Raw genomic sequence first — 18348 nt, forward strand, 5'->3', positions numbered from 1 at the left:
CGACTCCCTAGAGAGTGACATCACCATTACAGGCAATTGCTCCGCCTCCTCACCAACATCGTCCTCATACATGTCGACACACACGTACCGACACACAGCACACACACAGGGAATGCACTGATAGAGGACAGGACCCACTAGCCCTTTGGAGAGACAGAGGGAGAGTTTGCCAGCACACACCAAAAACGCTATAATTATATAGGGACAACCCTATATAAGTGTTTTCCCTTATAGCATCTTTATATATATGTCTAACGCCAAATTAGTGCCCCCCCTCTCTGTTTTAACCCTGTTTCTGTAGTGCAGTGCAGGGGAGAGCCTGGGAGCCTTCCCTCCAGCCTTTCTGTGAGGGAAAATGGCGCTGTGTGCTGAGGAGATAGGCCCCGCCCCCTTTTCGGCGGGCTCGTCTCCCGCTCTTCAACGGATTCTGGCAGGGGTTAAATATCTCCATATAGCCCCCGGAGGCTATATGTGAGGTATTTTTTGCCAAATAACAGGTTTCCATTGCTGCCCAGGGCGCCCCCCCCAGCGCCCTGCACCCTCAGTGACTGCCGTGTGAAGTGTGCTGAGAGCAATGGCGCACAGCTGCAGTGCTGTGCGCTACCTTAAGAAGACTGAAGAGTCTTCTGCCGCCGATTTCTGGACCTCTTCTCTTTTCGGCATCTGCAAGGGGGCCGGCGGCGCGGCTCCGGTGACCCATCCAGGCTGTACCTGTGATCGTCCCTCTGGAGCTAATGTCCAGTAGCCTAAGAAGCCAATCCATCCTGCACGCAGGTGAGTTCACTTCTTCTCCCCTAAGTCCCTCGATGCAGTGATCCTGTTGCCAGCAGGACTCACTGTAAAATAAAAAACCTAAAACTAAACTTTTCTAAGCAGCTCTTTAGGAGAGCCACCTAGATTGCACCCTTCTCGGCCGGGCACAAAAACCTAACTGAGGCTTGGAGGAGGGTCATAGGGGGAGGAGCCAGTGCACACCACCTGATCCTAAAGCTTAACTTTTGTGCCCTGTCTCCTGCGGAGCCGCTATTCCCCATGGTCCTTTCAGGAACCCCAGCATCCACTAGGACGATAGAGAAATCAGAATACCATCAACAGGACTCTGTTCCTCAATCTGGTGATTTAACCGTAGAAGAGCAGCCGCAAATAAGTGCCCGATAAGCAAGTACTTTATTAGAAAGATTAAGTACTGAAATTCAGATGAGGACGGTGTTGTAGGTTGGACTTTGAGGCTTTTGCTTATTTATTTTTTTAACTTACTAATTAAACCTCTGCTGCGTCTCCTATAAAGTGTCCGGCCGGTAGGGATGTTCTACAATGTATGAACCAATCATATGTATAAGAACAATTGCTTCACTTTACACAAGATGTGTGTCGTTTTCTGATTGCTGAATACAGGAGAATAATAAGACGGTAACTTGTGAGTCTTTGCTTGAAATCAATATCCCGTCGCTAACGTCTGATGTCTGTTCCTTGCAGGCGGAGAAGGCCAGCGTCACCCACTTCATGGACTTTCTCTTCCTCATTTCCTTGACCATGATCTGGGCGATTTGTCCCATGGATAGCCTTGCCGTGGTCGGTCAGTGGGTTCAGTCCAAGCTGAGAGAGGTAATTATCTCCCACGTTACTCTAAGAGACTCGCAAGTAAAGCTGGTCGGCCGTTTATTCATTGGGGCAGATGTATTAAGCCTGGAGAAGTGATAAGTGGAAGGTGATAACGCACCAGCCAATCAGCTCCTAAGTGCCAATTTACATATAGGAGCTGATTGGCTGGCGCGTTATCACCTTGCACTTGTCACTGCTTTATAACTTCTACAGTCTTAATACATCTGCCCCTTTCGGATATATATATAATATATATATATATAATTAATGTCTCAACTTAATGGGATACAATAAGGTGGCGCTTAAGTCACATGAATGTAGTTATACCATAATATTTTTGTCAGCTGAATCTTACCAGCCAATCACAGTTGGATACAGTTGGTTCACACATTTCGCTACTAGAACCAAATGAAAATTCGGAATCCCGTTCTCAGAGCTGTGCAGAGGATTTCAGCGCTCCGTTGAAAGTACTGTACATTGGGGGGTAATTCCAAGTTGATCGCAGCAGGAATTTTTTTAGCAGTTGGGCAAAACCATGTGCACTGCAGGGGAGGCAGATATAACATGTACAGAGAGAGTTAGATTTGGGTGTGGTGTGTTCAATCTGCAATCTAAATTGCAGTGTAAAAATAAAGCAGCCAGTATTTACCCTGCACATAAACAAAATAACCCACCCAAATCTAACTCTTTCTGCACATATTATATCTGCTTCCCCTGCAGTGCACATGGTTTTGCCCAATTGCTAAAAAAAAATCCTGCTGCGATCAACTTGGAATTACCCCCATTGACAGTTCGTATGAGTTTTCTGTCAAAATAAAGTTATCACAAGCAGCGGAGTCAATTGAATTGGAGCACAAAATAGAGAGAGCGCTTACCGAAGACAATTTATTCTAGCTAATAGGTATTTAATCGTTATTAAATATTGACAATATCCATATCAAAGCAAATGCATTTGTTTGAAATGAAGGCACAGTGACATACTAATTATATGCAATTGATTCTAAATCCATATATAATCTAATATCAGAATGATAGACTCCATTACATCACATTACAGCTGCCATATAGGATATTATTAGAGCGCCCCTGAAGTATAGAATTTTGATAAATGAATATTAGTAATATATATCAATGTAAAATAATGAAATTAGGATGCGCTGTAACAATATTAAGTAAAGGTTGGTAAGGCTGTCAAACCTATCTATGCGGCTTTAAATGAATAACATGTAAAAATAGCAAAAAGTATAATATATATAAAATTACAGTTTTTTTTAAATATCAAAATTATATATAGTATATAAAAAAATATTCAATTACTCCTGGCTATGGGCCTGATTCAGACCTGCTCGCTGTTGTGCGAAATCGCACAGCGGCCGGTTATCGAATGACTGCGCATGCACCGCAGTGCGCAGGTGCGTTGCCAAATAGCGACAGGATGGTGTGTAAATTTCGATCGCACGGGCGTTCACAAGGTGATTGACAGGAAGAGGGCGTTTGTGGGTGGTAACTGGATGTTTTCTGGGCGGTTGTGTGATGTTGGCTTCGGCCCCGATTAGCCTGTTTGTATCACACTGTAGGAGTACGTCCTGGGCTGCGCACACAGTGCACACACAGGAAAAATCATTAGAGGGTGAGTGAGCTGCGAGCGGATTTGCAGATGTCCGCTGTCTGGCAGAATTTTTGCACACTGTACACATGCATTCACACACTTGCACGGAGCGGGTTTTCACTCTCTATGGGCGGCAACTATCTGATTGCAGACTGCTGCAAAAACGCACAGCAGCGATCAGTTCTAAGGTGGTCATTCCGAGTTGTTCGCTTGCTAGCAGTTTTTAGCAGCCGTGCAAACGCTATGCCGCCGCCCTCTGGGAGTGTATCTTAGCTTAGCAGAAGTGCAAACGAAAGGATCGCAGAGCGGCTACAAAATAATTTTGTGCAGTTTCAGAGTAGCTCAAAACCTACTCAGTGCTTGCGATCACTTCAGACCATTCAGTTCCTGTTTTGACGTCACGAACATGCCCTGCGTTCGGCCAGTCATGCCTGCGTTTTTCCTGGCACGCCTGCGTTCTTCCGAACACTCCCTGAAAACGGTCAGTTGACACCCTGAAACGCCCCCTTACTGTCAATCACTCAGCGGCCAGCAGTGCGACTGAAAAGCTTCGCTAGACCTTGTGTGAAACTACATCGTTCATTGTAATAGTATGTCTGCTAGCGATCAACTCGGAATGACCACCTGAATCGGGCCCCATGTGAGAATAAATGCAAAACAGGACCTTTGTACGCTAAAGACAAATCCAGTATCTACATTCTCTTGGATCATATACTTTCAGTCACAGAAATGAATTCCTCATGCAGGTTAATTCTACCATTTATTTCTGTTACAGACTTTTTTAAATTGTGTATTCAGCCTGATAAGTATACTACATTATGTCTGTTCAGATCTTGTAATACGCACAAGTGTGGCAATTCCCCTCTGTGTTTGTTTTGTGACTGATTCTGTAATACTATAAGCTAATTGGCTGACTAATACACACCAGCTCTCCTCTGATTGGTCAGAGTGTTTGAATATTCACACATGCTGCCTTTTGAGTGTCAAGTGATCCTCCTGCAAAAGTATTACTGTGACCACGCGTTTTATCATGACTTGGCGCAAGCCATGACAACGCGTTTCGTGACACAAGTCTAACTTTGTAATTCCTTTCAACGCGGAGCATATTTCCAAGGGTCCGAGTACAAAGCTGGAGGTCGGGTTATTTAATAAAAGGAGCTGCAACCTGTAATATTGGTCTTAGTGCTCGAAAGAGAGATTCCAGCTGTTCTTACGTTTAATTTTCGTAATTAAAGCAATTGTGAACGCACACTGCTCGCTCTGTGGATGGCCGCTATCTGATTTGAGGGTACGTTCTGTGCCAGTCACAGGGTTTAGTTTAAATTGGATCCATTGAGCCACTGGAGGGAGTCGCATGTCTATTAGTGGCAGCTGTTGAATAGCACAGTTAGGGTCCGAGTCCCCGCACTTTATTATATCTCAGGCCTGCTACAGTCTCCTCTGCCTGGCGGCTGAGCCATCTGTTTACAGCTGCCTCCGTACTGCAGTTGTCTGCAAACCTTCTCCCTTACTGTGTGGGGTTGTCTGTCCCAGCTGGCTGTATTGCCTGGTGCAAGGAGTGATTGACAGCTGTGTTACTGTAGGGATTGCTCTGCAGAAAGCGACGGCGACCTCTCTGTCCCTGTATTTGGCTGCGTAACAGAGAATATTTCCCTGCGCAGGGAGAGTCACATTCCCTGGTTGCTCTGCTGCCTATGTGATCTCAGCCCTTGCTCAGCGGTCTGAGCCATCTCTCAGTCATTAAATGGTTTCTGTGCAGCCGTCACCTCATCCCAAGGGTCTGACTTCTTCTTTCTTGCAGTTTATATTCGAGAGGCCGTACAGCAGGACACTGGAAGCAGAGGCTGATAAAGTTGGCCTGGAGTTGGCTGCAAAGGTAACGTGAACTAAAGGCAGATTGTACGGCAGGGCCTATTTACTGACACATTATCCCGAAACTCATCTTCTAGGCAAACCAATATGCAAAGTGTATTTCTCTATAGAAGTAATGCGCTCCCCTGCGTAGCCTGTGTAAAGTCGGTTGATGTGTAGTACATTGTAACACAAGTCAGCATTCCTACGGTGGATCCATTAAACCTTTTTTTGCGGGGACTGTGTATGTCATAAGGAAGGCTCCATAGCAATGTGGGGGATTCATACAGCTGTGTAATAGTCTTATTTCATTATTTTATATGATATTTGTATAGGGGATATCTTCTCTCCTTGCATAACTAAAACTGGGATGGACGGCAGGGGGAGATGCGCTTAAACAAACATACTGTCGTTTTTTACTTGGCTTGCAGTCCCCTTGGTAACACACATTATGGGGTGGAGTCAAACACAGCAGCTGCGTTTGTGTCTTTTGCTGCAGCGTTATGTCAATACCACTGTTAGCCCTTCCCTGATTTACTGCCGTGCGTCTGAATGTGCAAGGACTGAGACGCTAGGTGCAGATTCAGAGTGAACAATTGTGCATCTGACTTCACAACCACTATGGCGACACGCCCTTTGACACTGCCCTAAGAAAGATCATCTTCTGAATAGAAACCGCCCAGGATTGGCCAGCACATTTCCAATACACTTCTGATACCGTGCATCTCAATCGCAACTGCAACTCTATACACACGGACGTATGCACAAACTGCTCAACTGTGTCCCAACACCGGCAGTGTGTTCTACTCAGAATCAGGACCTGTGTGCGCAAATAGGTGGGCTCAACAGAGAAGGGAAAGATCTAAGAAGCCAGCAAGTTAGAAAAATTCCATAAAAATAACTGAACATTCTATGTCAACTTTACCGTCACTTCTGCTACCGGACATCAGTCTTTGGGGTTTTTGACAAAGGACGTTTTCAAAATAATTTTTTTTTTTTTTTTTTTTTTTTTTTTTTAGACTCTAGAGTTAGTTTGCAACATTTTGAAGACCATTTACCTCCACTTTCAGCTTCTGCCATTTTTGCAGAATTCATGTGTGTCTCTTCAATTTCTCTTATCTTCTCCCAGAGATTTCCTGTTATATACTGTAGCAGTATGAAAGTGCCCTCACAATAAAATATCTTGGCCACTGGTTACGTGGAGTGGCATATGATTGACTTTATTGGTTGAGGAGATATGGAGGAAATGTAGTAACCTGCGAGATGCAGGTATTTGTGCGAATCTAGCCTGTCTGCCCGTTGGTTTAAAGCAGCAATATTTTAAAGGCCAGAGCCATGTTGGTTTTGCCGGATAAATTATTGCCACTTCAAAACACCAGGCCAACTGTCCAGAATCGCACCAATATCTGCATCTCAAACGCTATTACAAAAGCTATTATGTGTGCTCCCCTTCACCCCCACCGCAGTGTAGTTTAGCGGTATGATCTAGTCCAATAGTTCTCAAACTCAGTCCTGCAAACAGGTCATGTTTTCCGGGTCACCTAGCAGCTGCACAGGTGTATTCATTACTCACCGAGACATTTTAAAAGATTCACAGATGGCGCTAATTATTTCACTTATGGTTCTGTGAAGACCTGGAAAACATGAACTGTTTGGAGGCCAGAGAACCGAGGTTAAGAACCTGTGATCTAGTCCAAAATCTATCGGCGCTGTGGTTGTGGAATAAAGCACCCTGAACCATTGATGTTTGGTGGCCATGCTCCATAGCTCAGAGTCCACGACCATGCATGCACAAAGAAGAGGAGCCTTTATTGTGAGCCATTGAGACCCTGCCATCAATGGTAATACCATCGACCATCAATAGCAAACAAATAGTGGTTGCTAACCATCGATGATCGATGACCAACCCTGATCAGAGCGCCAACAAACAAACCGCAGGCACAAGCTGTAGGTTTGCTCATAGCCTGCACAGAAGGATACCCTGGAACTGTGTCTACCATACGAGGTGTGGCTATTAAATAACGAGACTGCACTTGTAAAAAATAAACCATACTGCGTTAGTTAAGAGGAAGTGGGGGAACATTGACCTTGGACTATTCCAAAACGGTTTTGCATGTTTCACCCCTCTCGCACAGACAGTTTGCTGTCGCAGTCTTTGCGTTTTCCCCGTGCGTTGTAAAAATGCTTAGTTCAAAATTAGAGCAACGTGTTACCTTTACATTTTTAGTCAAATTGAACAAAACGGCCAACGAATCTTTCAATATGCTAACCGAGGCTTACGGGGGAGATTGTATGTCACGTGCACGTGTGTTTGAGTGGCACAAAAGATTTAGTGGAGGCCGTGAGGATTTCAAAGATGATAAAACGTCCTGGAAGGCCCTGAACATCAAAAACAAATGAAAATGTGGAAAAATTTTAGAAAATTGTTCAAATTGACCGTTGACTCAGCATGCGAATGATAGCGGAATTGGTAGACATCGACAAAGAAACTGTTAGGCGAGTTTTACATCTAGATCTGCACATGACAAAAGTTTGTGCTAAGATGAATCCAGGGCTTCTCACTGCCGAGCAGAAAGAAAATCGAAAGTGAATTTGAATTTTGTACAAAAATTTTGGAACCAATTCAAGTGGATTCACATTTTTGTAGATAAAGTGATTACCTGTGATGAAACATTGATCTTCCAGTACAATCCTGAGACAAAATGCCAGTCCATGCACTGGAAACACCATCATCACCAAGAATGAAGATCACACCTCACAGCAAATCCAAATTCAGAGCCATGTTAATTTGTTTTCTTTCATATCAAGGGTGTTATTTTGGCAGACTGTGTACCAGAAGGCGCAACATTACTACAAAAATGTTCTAGAAACTTTGCAGGAAAGAATCAGAAGAAAGAGACCAGATTTGTGGAAAAATGGTTTCATCCTCCATCAGGGCCAGGCATCAGCCCACACAACTCTCTCTGTGAGGCGGTTTTTGGCCAAGAAACAGATTGCAGTGCTAAAACCCCCTCCATACTCACCAGACCTAGCACCGTGTGACTTCTTTCTTTTCCCCCAAATCTATACTCAGGGGAACCCGTTTTGCATCAACTATAGAGGTAAAAAAGAAACAGACGGAGTTGGGGACAAAGCTGACAGATAATGAGCTACAGTGCGGCTTACACCAATGGGAAATAAGAATGCTGCGGTGTGTGGATATTGAATGGGAACAGAGTTAAAATGTACTTTAATATAATTAAATGTAAATTATAGCTTCAATGTTGTAATTTATTAGCCACACCTTGTATACCGCCCCCTCTGCTGGGCACAACATGGAAGCTTCGCTTTGTCGGTGTATTGCCAACACACCGCTCTATGGCTGACGGCATAACATAGGGGGGTGGCTGCAGACAGCTTTGCATGTGTAGGCCGAGTCTGATAGTAATCCTGTCTGCGTAGGGTTGTCATCGACTGCTGCACATTGACAGGTGACCTGACGAGCGTGCCTAATTCATTAGGCTCATTTGCAGGGCTGGGACTGCGGGATAACAGCTCGTCTGATTAGGAGGATAATGTACAAAGCAGAGGCTTTGTCTGGAAGCTGGTACACATGCAAATATCTCCTCCGCCGTCCGTAACAGATGTCATTCCCAGGAGCCTGCCCCTGTGTTATCGGGTCCTGCAGTGCATGCTTGGAACTTGGCCTCGGAAATGTCAAGTCGTGAGCTGGTTATATACAGAACTCACGTTTGATGTAATCTCTGTTCTTGCCACCAGTAGACACAGACTGCTCCATCCCCGAACCTCAGCTGAATCTTCAGTGCCTTCACCCACTGTCAGCATGTCATTGCATTCCTGTATTACACTGCCATCTAGTGGCTGATACTCATATAGTACCTGTGGCTTGGGTGAAACTGGAATGTCTTCACCAGCAGTGTTCAAAGTCAATGTTTGTTGCATTTGTCCTGGCTCTATCCTATTGTTTTAAAAAGCATAGAGCAAAAGTAGAATGTTTTCCAATAATTTAAACCATTAGATTTTCAATATGATATTTTCTAGTTTAGATTTATTAAAGTGGCTCTAACCTCGCTATTGCTCTTTATATGCGTTGCAATGTACATTAGGCCGTATGGATATACACGAGGGAAGGGATTCGTAGACCATTTGCATAAACCCGCAGAGCGACAACCACATATAGATGCTGCTGCAATGCACATTCGACTCCGAATCGGACACAAAGGGGGTAATTCAGACCTCATCACTCGCTAGTGTTTTTTGCAGCGCTGTGATCAGGTCAGAACTACGTATGCACCGCAGTGCACAGGCGCATCGCATGGGTACAAAGCAAATCGCCGCTCAGCGATGGGTTTGTGCGAAGAATCTATTTCTTTTCGCACGGGCGTTTGCAAGGAGATTGACAGGAAGAAAGCGTTTGTGGGTGGTAACTGACCGTTTTCTGGGAGTGGTTTGGAAAACGCAGGTGTGTCCAAGCGTTTTCAGGGAGGGTTCCTGACGTTAATTCCGGTCCCGGACAGGCTGATGTGATCGCAGCGGTTGAGTAAGTCCTGGGCTGCGCAGAGACTGCACAAGATCTGTTTGTACAGCTCTGCTACACATGCGTTCGCACACTTGCAAAGCTAAAATACACTCCCCTATGGGCGGCGACTATCTGTTCGCAGCAGTGCAAAAAAACCCTAGCGAGCGATCAGGTCTGAATTAGGCCCAACGTCTTTATTTTGGCGTCAGACACGCAATAGGAGTCAGACACGCAATAGGCAGCCACAAGAGGTCATCGGTGGTTCCTGTTCTCTCCAACCCTCGTCTCTCCCTCTGATGCCTGATCTGAAAGTAAAATGCTCCTCTCTGCTGTATGATAAAACAAATGATGTTAGATTATGGGTGACTTTGATATTGGGTTTGTGGGTACATAGCAGGTATATGAAAAACCGTCATGCTCGGCGCAATCTATAATTAGACCTAGGCGCACTACAATCTCCATACGTGAACAATACCTAGTTCTAACGTCAAAGTGTTTACTGAAATGCTAATTTTTAGTAATTGTTATCTGACAAAGTCCAAAGAATAACTACATATAGGGGGGGGTATCCAATTACCCGCAGTAAATTTACATAGGTAGGTAACAGTGGGAAAGGGATCTTCTATAGAAGATAATTGTCTAGAACGGTTGGTCAGTTTTAAAAAAAATAAGGAAAATTTCAGGAACAAATCATTACAGGTGTCATTGTTATTTGTAGCGGCTGATGGGGACAGAAGTTTGTTACAATTTTTGCTAATAATTGAGTAATGGAATTTCGGAAAGACCCCTAATCTCTTTATCCTGTAACATGGAATGTGCTAAATTATCCTCTCCTATGTACTAAAATGCGATCTACATATAGAAAAGCCAGATACCACTGACTGACTCATCACGAAATCTCCGGAACCATGAGGACAAGGAACGTGAAATTTGTACAGTAGCTTTGTTTTGTGACGTAAAAAAAAAAATCATTCGATTTTTTTTTTTCATAAGCCCCCCCCAAAATCGGAACATCGATCAGGAATATTGCGACCATCGGAACATCAGTAACATTGCGACTTTAGTTTTTACACCCCGGACAGCTGCCAGGTACACAGGGGACAGCTGGGGGTGGCTTGGGGGAAGGGGGGGGGGGGGGGGGGTTGGTTTACACTTACCAGCGGCGGTCATTGTCTGCAGCTGCTGGAAGTGGGGGATCCTGCAGTGCTGACCGATCAGCGGTGATCGGCAACACAGCAATCAGTAGGGGAGAGTGCAGGGAGGCAGAGGGACCTCCCAGGCCGGGCAGTCGGCGGCCGCCCGTACACACTGAGCGATATCATTCATATCGCTCAGTGACGTCGCGTAACGGCCGGACGTGCATGCAGGTCGTGGTCGATAGTCCAGATGCGCTGCGCTGTCGACAGCGACGATCGTTGCGGTGCCGCGCATCGAAAGACGTTGGCGGCATACACACTGGCCGAGAAAATGAGTGGCGGCGCTCAGGAAGGGGGGAAAATGAGCGGCATTGCTCATTTATCGGGAAGTGTGTATGGGCCTTTACAGTCCTAACTATGACGTGCAATTTCACCCATCAGAAAGCGGAAATGACCATAACAGATCTATAGATGGATAAATGGATGCCATCATCAATATGTTAGTTGTTTTTTTTTATATTGCTTGGAGAATGTTTTTCGCAAAGTGAGATCAAAATCAATATTCAGACCCGCTGGTGTCAATATCGAATCTGAGCTTAACCCATTCCTACATTAAAATCCAATAACTTGTTTAGAGAAAACGATGAGCGCAAGGGATGTATTGGGTCCATATTGCTCACCTCCCCCCCCCACACACACTTTCATTTCCTCCTTAATACAAAAAGTACTGCCACTTGTTAAAACTAATATTAGGTGTATTAACATTAATAAAAAAAACAACCAAGAAATACACCCTGTATAGTGCTGTACAGGCAGAAATAACAATACAATAAGAAAACAATAAAAAAAATAATCCTTTAAATTCAGAATGTTCTACTCTACGCCTGCGAGGATGCCGTACCTTCTGAGAGCGAGAAAGAGCAGCGGCGAGGAAATCAACTCTGGGAAAGAGAGATTACATTTAGCCGTCCATGTGTATAATTACAACCCTGATTATTTATTAAAATAACAACATACTCGTAAAACAGTAAATAAACGTCCACCAGAGCGACCAGTGAACAATAAGCTGATGTGCCATAATACAAACCTATAAAAAAAACAAAACTATAGTGGAACAATGATATAATAAACAGATGCTGATCGTTAGGGACATCCCGGTGATTGGAGTAATGCTATGGGGGCTCTTTGGACTGAATCTTCAGTTCCCTTAGGTTCAAATATTAATGTTTGACAATAAATAAATATACACTGTATATATAACTGTTGGTCTGGTGTTATCTTGACAAAGGGGGTTACACCCCGAAACGTCGATTTCTGAATACATCATTTTGATTTCACTATGTGCTAGTCTCTGAGTGCCATCTATTCTATGTGACATTGTATATGTATGTGTGTATATATATATATATATATATATATATATATAAAAGTTAATTGCCCATATAACACATGTGCAGTAGTTGGTAAAAGTGTACTTGTATGTATTAGATTGAGATGTCTGATCTTATCTTCCTGCCTCCTGCCGCTAGTCCATTTAAGTAGCGCCATATCTTTGATCCAAAAACTCTTTACTGCAATGAGCGGCTGTTACGTTAATTCAGTGGCATGTGTCGTATTATTAACAGCACTGATTACCGTGTTGGCAGTATTCAAGATCGCTCGTCAGGGTGGGAAAAGGGACATTCAGACAATGCGCTGCATCCTTGTAGTCATTTTATAACAGATCCTCTGACCGCTATGGGGTGAGATCGGAGTCAGCTTACTGTGGTCTCAGCTGAATCCATTAATGGTATCTTTGTATTATTAATGAATGTTTAAGTCTCCAGGATTTTACCACTAAGTTGACCCTACAGTTCACATTCCTGTATTCATGTCTGTAACCGGAAAATCGGTGCAGTCTATTTATGAACACCTATTTATTACTGTGGTATTGATATGGAATATATTTCATCATCAGATTGTAGGTGCACTGTCTGGAATGTATGTACCTTAAGATTCATCTGCTGTTCCTCTGCCCAACTTTTTCCTAAATTCATCTGTGCTGATGGACAATTCACTTCTGTTAGCAGCCTCACATAGCGAAGTGTCATCTGCAGATGTGGGCACCTTACTCTATAGACCATCTGTGTTATAATTCGTAATAATATTAATAATACATACATACAGATGGAGCCACACTTATCTTGACTTCTCTACTGCGCCTAGGTGCACCATGGTTTATTAGCATAAGCCTGTCATCTATTGCTCTCAGCTGCAATACAATACAGAGAGAACAATACAGCAGGGGATTAAGTAATTACAGCAGGGGATGAAGTCCGACTGCCCTGGCTCAATTAAACCTATTAAAGGCAAAGATGAACAGGGCTCCAGCTGTACATACCTATATGTAATTTTGGGTTGGGTACGGAATCCTGATGATCAGAATACCGGCAGTCTCCGATGGAGATAATTCCGGTAGTCTCTGGTAAGTATTGTACGGCTAACCCCAACCCTAACACACCACTCCCGCAGCCTTACACCCAAAATATCCACTCTAACTCTTAACTCCTCCTGGAAGCCTAACCCTATCTCTCGTATTTACCGCTTCAAGTTATCTGTATTTTCAACCGTCAGAATCCCGCCACCGGAATTCTAACAATCGTGATTGTGACCGTCGGGATGCCGAATGCATCCCAGTAATTTAGCAGGATATATGGTTGAGCCGGTAAGGCAAATGTCACAGAGTTGCCGTTTCCACCGCCCCTAAAGCAATGCGCCTTCTGGCCTTTAGAGCTTCAGTAGAGAAATCTAGGTCACAGGTTCTCAAACTCGGTCCTCAGGACCCCACACAGTGCATGTTTTGCAGGTCTCCTCGCAGAACCACAAGTGAAATAATTAGCTCCACCTGTGGACCTTTTAAAATGTGTTGGTGAGTAATTAATACACCTGTGCACTTGCTGGGTTACCTGCAAAACATGCACTGTGTGGGGTCCTGAGGACCGAGTTTGAGAACCTATGATCTAGGTGGATATTAATATCTGCATTTCACATTTAAGTTGCTTTTGATCATACCTAGTTCAAGATGCAGTCTTTAGTCTTATAGTTAAGGAATTGTGTTGTCAATGGCTAGGAGGGGGCAGCGGTTGGGAAAGCCCCATAGTAGTAATATGGATGGCCCGCTCTCCTGCAGAACAGAATGGAAAGGCCTCTGACCCAGACTCGCCAAATCACTCCTCTAGCATTTGTTTCATTCCATGAAGCCTACAAATAAGATGTTATAGCGGCTTAGTGCTTTTACCGTGATTTTTATCCAATTATAGCCCGTCTTTGCCGTGCAGTAAATGACTAATTTTTGGGGGGGCGATGACACATGGCATCCAGGATAAGTTCCCGGAACAATGTGTTATCGCGGAAAAATGGGTCTCTAAGGGCTGGTTATTAGGTATTCTCAGGCACGCGAAGCGTGATCCCTGATAAGTGCCAGTGGTCAGGCCTAGTTGGATAGCCCATGGGGGATTTATGCGGCTAATAGGGATACCGCCAATGACTTCAGTTTTAGAGGTATTGGGGGTAAATGTAATGGGGTCCAAGTTGCAAGAGGTGCGGGACTTCGGGCGAGAATGCCTGTATTTTTAAAGCGGCAACCATTTACATTGCAAAACCAACCTATTTTTGCTTTGGATAGGATTGCTGCTTTAAAAACACGGCCATTTTCGCCCGAAGTCCCGCACTTCCAGCAACTCGGACCCTATTACATTTACTTCATTAAGTTTAAGGAATTGCTGGCTTTTCCAAAAAGGAGATGGCTGGTAGACAGGGGATGTGAGGGCAAATATCTGTCTAATCAGGTTACATAAATTAATTAATCAAGTAAATGGACTGATTTTTAAGTGGGGCATATTTCGTTAATGTAATTGTGTTTGCATAACTAAGGGATACTAAAAAGGGGCAGATTATTGATTGTGCGCAATTCCAGAACTTCTCTCACTGCAGCTTCCTCAGAGCCTACCGGAGATATTTCTTATCTGTGTGTAACAGGATTGGGATCCATCTTGAATGTGGGCAGCCAAGAACAGTTAAGGGGCTAGGATGACATAGCTGGAGGGTAGGGCTGATTGTTGTGTTGCTGACATAAATTGAGTCGTTTGCTATGTAACTTTCATAGACGAGGGGGAATATTATTACCTCAGTTTTTTAAATATTTAGTTTAAGTTGACGAATGACCAACACAGATGATGAGAGATACATTTTGGTATCATCCACATACAGATGATACGGAACTCCAGATTAGTTTATTGGTTTATGAAGACACATGGCACAGATAGAGAAGACTGGAGGACCCAAAACTGGGCCTTGTGGTACTCCAACTTGTAAAAGAAGCGGAGAGGAGGAGAATCCTGAGAGAAAAACTCTGAAAGTGCAAAATTATATAGAAGAAAGTGTCTCCAGACCCTTGGTGGTGTTTGATAACCCCCAATATTATATCAGTACTCTTAGGATCCTCACAGCCCTCTGTTGGGGTCACTAGACTGTTCTCTATTATATAAAGGCCACTATATGTATATCAGTTGCTAGAACGGCTTCTGTATTGTATATCGCTCGCTAGTATGGTGCCTGTACTGTATGCCGCTCACTGTAATAATCCCTGTCTTGTATATCCCCCACTAGAATGGTCCATGTATTTTATATGGGTGTAGTATGTTATGCCGGCGGTTGGGCTCCCGGCGGCCAGCATACCGGCGCCGGAATCCCGACCGCCGCCATACCGACAGCTGGGCGAGCGCAAATGAGCTCCTTGCGGGCACGCTGCACTCGCCACGCTATTTATTCTCCCTCCAAGAGGGAGAAAAGTTGTCGGTATGCCGGCGGTCAGGATTCCGGCGCCGGTATGCTGGTTGTCTGGAGCCCGGCCGCTGGCAAACTGAAGACCATCCATTTTATATCACCCTCTAGAATGATTCCTGTAGTGTATATCACTGGAATCGTCCCTGTTTTCTATGTAGTTAACATTTATGTTCTCTTTGTTGCTCTTGGGCTACTGATATGCTCCCTGTATTGTATAACTGTTACTAGAATGCTCCCTCTATTGTGAAGAGGTCAATGGAATACTCTCTGTACGAATATTGGTCACTAGAATGTTTTTTATATGTTTTGTTAACTAAAATGCTCTGTGTATTATATAAATTTCACTGTAATGCTCTCTGTACTGTATGCCAGTCACTAGAATTATCTGTGCATTGTATATCAGTCACTAGAATGGTCCCTGCGTTGCATATCGTACTCTACAGTGCTCTGTGTATTGTATAGAGGCCAGTGTAATGCTTTCTGTATTGCATATAGTTGGCTATAATGATTTAAGGGGTAATTCAGACCTGATCGCTTGCTAGCGTTTTTTGCAGCGCTGCGATCAGGTCACAACTGCGCATGCGTATGCACCGCAATGCGCAGGCGCGTAGCACGGGTACAAAGCTGATCGCCGCTCAGCGATGGGTTTGTACGAAGAATCCATTCACACGGCTGTTCGCAAGGAGATTGACAGGAAGAAGGCGTGTGTGGGTGGCAACTGACCGTTTTCAGGGAGTGGTTGGAAAAACGCAGGCGTGTCCAAGTGTTTGCAGGGCGGGTGTCTGACGTCAATTCCGGGCCCGGACAGGCTGTAGTGATGGCAGCGGCTGAGTAAGTCCTGGGCTGCGCAGAGACTGCACAAGATATTTTCGTACAGCTCTACTACACATGCTATCGCACACTTGCAAAGCGAAAATACACTCCCCTATGGGCGGCGACTATCTGTTCGCAGCAGTGCAAAAAAACCCTAGCGAGTGATCAGGTCTGAATTAGGCCCTTAGTAAACCACTCACAATAACACAGTGGAGCTGGTCACATTTACTAAACTGCCCTTTTCAATCCTGTTACATCATCGGAAGCTGGATTTAAACGGTAAATAATATTAAATACAAACCCAGATGCGTTTTGCATTAAATATTTTTGCCCATTTAAATCCAGTGGGCGAACTTGCCGAACACGAGCGCCACTGAGTAAATTTATACCCCCAATGTGTTCATGCATCCCGGAAGTTATCCTGCTACTATATCTCCTGCCCTGTGCGGTTAAATGATGCAATTCAGCTGGGGTCATCCTACCCCTTTAAATCAAGGCTGACGAGGAGATCATGAAGTCTCGGCGGCTGCAAATTCCAGGAACTAGGGCAATACAACATTTAGCGAGCTCAGTGCTTAATTGAGATGCTGCTATAAATATAGTGAACTTTTCATGTGCTGTCAGTAGGAGACAAGACAGGTAAATTTAATAGACACTTATTAGAGTGCTAGAAATCCTAACCGAGACCCTAATGGACAGTAGATCCTTTTAATTCCACTGTCACTGTGGGATGCAAAAGCATCTAATGAAGTGAACTTCTTCACAGGCAGCAAATGCCAGCTCCTGTAGCGCTCTGGTACTAGAAAGGTTTATATATGCTAAGTGTAGCTTTCGTCCTAACGCTGATTCACACTTCCCTGACCTGTATAAAAGCTCTTAGCCTGCAGCCCCGTCCTATATATGGTGACAGAACTCCCCTGTGACTCGTAATACCCCTATATCCCACAACAGCGGGGCTTATCCTATATATTGCGGAGCTGATGGAATTTTGGATTACACAGTGTGATATAAAGGTCTCCGTTTATACAATTGTGCTTGGAGATGTTTCCTGTGCTGCTGTTAGTGGGATAGTTCCTTCAGTTCTCTACGTTAGGTTAATATGGGTATAAGTGATTATAGGACTTTATTTTTCAACAATGTGGGGCAGGGCTGCCTGATTATCAAATAATCCCAAAATACATGTACAGTAACTACCGTATTTTAGTAGGTTAAAATGATAAATATTCTGTAGTACAATATATATTTGGTGAGTGGTGATGGCATCGGTGTCACCTGACTCGCAGGAAACCTTTTTGCACTGATGGAATGTATAGCTGTCCGTGAGGGAGGGTCGCTGCCTGCAATCAACTTGTTTTGTTTTCCATTGGAGTTTGCATCTTATAAGAGTGCGTGTACTCCCTTCTGTAATATAGGGTGCCCGGGTATCTGTGTGAAAGCATGTAGAAGGTGATTTATGGGGTGCAGTGCAAAATGTTATCGTGTTGGTGGTGCTCACCGCTCTCAGGAGATCTCTCCACAAACTACAGGTGCGTTGGGTAAAATACACCTAGAACTGCTGCAGTGCAAATGGAATACTGCAAACTCCTTCTAAAGTATAGGACCAGACCTGATCTCCGGCTGCTTAGAGTGCAGATGTGAGGACCCAAGATCCTTCCCAAGTACAGGACAAGACCTCATCTCAGGCAGCTTAGAGTGCAGATGGGAGGGCCAAAGATCCTACCCAAGTATAGGACCAGACCTGATCTCCGGCAGCTTAGAGTGCAGATGGGAGGACACAAGATACTTCCCAAGTATAGGACCAGACCTGATCTCCGGCAGCTTAGAGTGCAGATGGGAGGGCCAAAGATCCTTCCCAAGTATAGGACCAGACCTGATCTCCGGCAGCTTAGAGTGCAGATGGGAGGACACAAGATACTTCCCAAGTATAGGACCAGACCTGATCTCCGGCTGCTTAGAGTGCAGATGGGAGGACACAAGATACTTCCCAAGTATAG

General features: G+C 44.4%; 1 protein-coding gene across 6 annotated transcripts in view; it reads left to right on the plus strand.

Moving 5' to 3' along the window:
- Positions 1 to 18348, plus strand: part of OMA1 (OMA1 zinc metallopeptidase) — a 140910-nt gene that overhangs the window by 59632 nt on the left and 62930 nt on the right. For 5 of the 6 annotated variants that reach the window (XM_063939272.1, XM_063939274.1, XM_063939270.1 and 2 more), the window contains 2 exons: positions 1477 to 1605; positions 5013 to 5087. In XM_063939272.1, coding sequence (XP_063795342.1) covers positions 1477 to 1605; positions 5013 to 5087 — 204 coding nt within the window. The remainder of the gene's footprint in view (positions 1 to 1476; positions 1606 to 5012; positions 5088 to 18348) is intronic. The other variant, XM_063939273.1, reaches the window with a different exon arrangement.

The sequence above is a fragment of the Pseudophryne corroboree genome, chromosome 9 (assembly GCF_028390025.1).
Source record: "Pseudophryne corroboree isolate aPseCor3 chromosome 9, aPseCor3.hap2, whole genome shotgun sequence".
NCBI lineage: Eukaryota > Metazoa > Chordata > Amphibia > Anura > Myobatrachidae > Pseudophryne > Pseudophryne corroboree.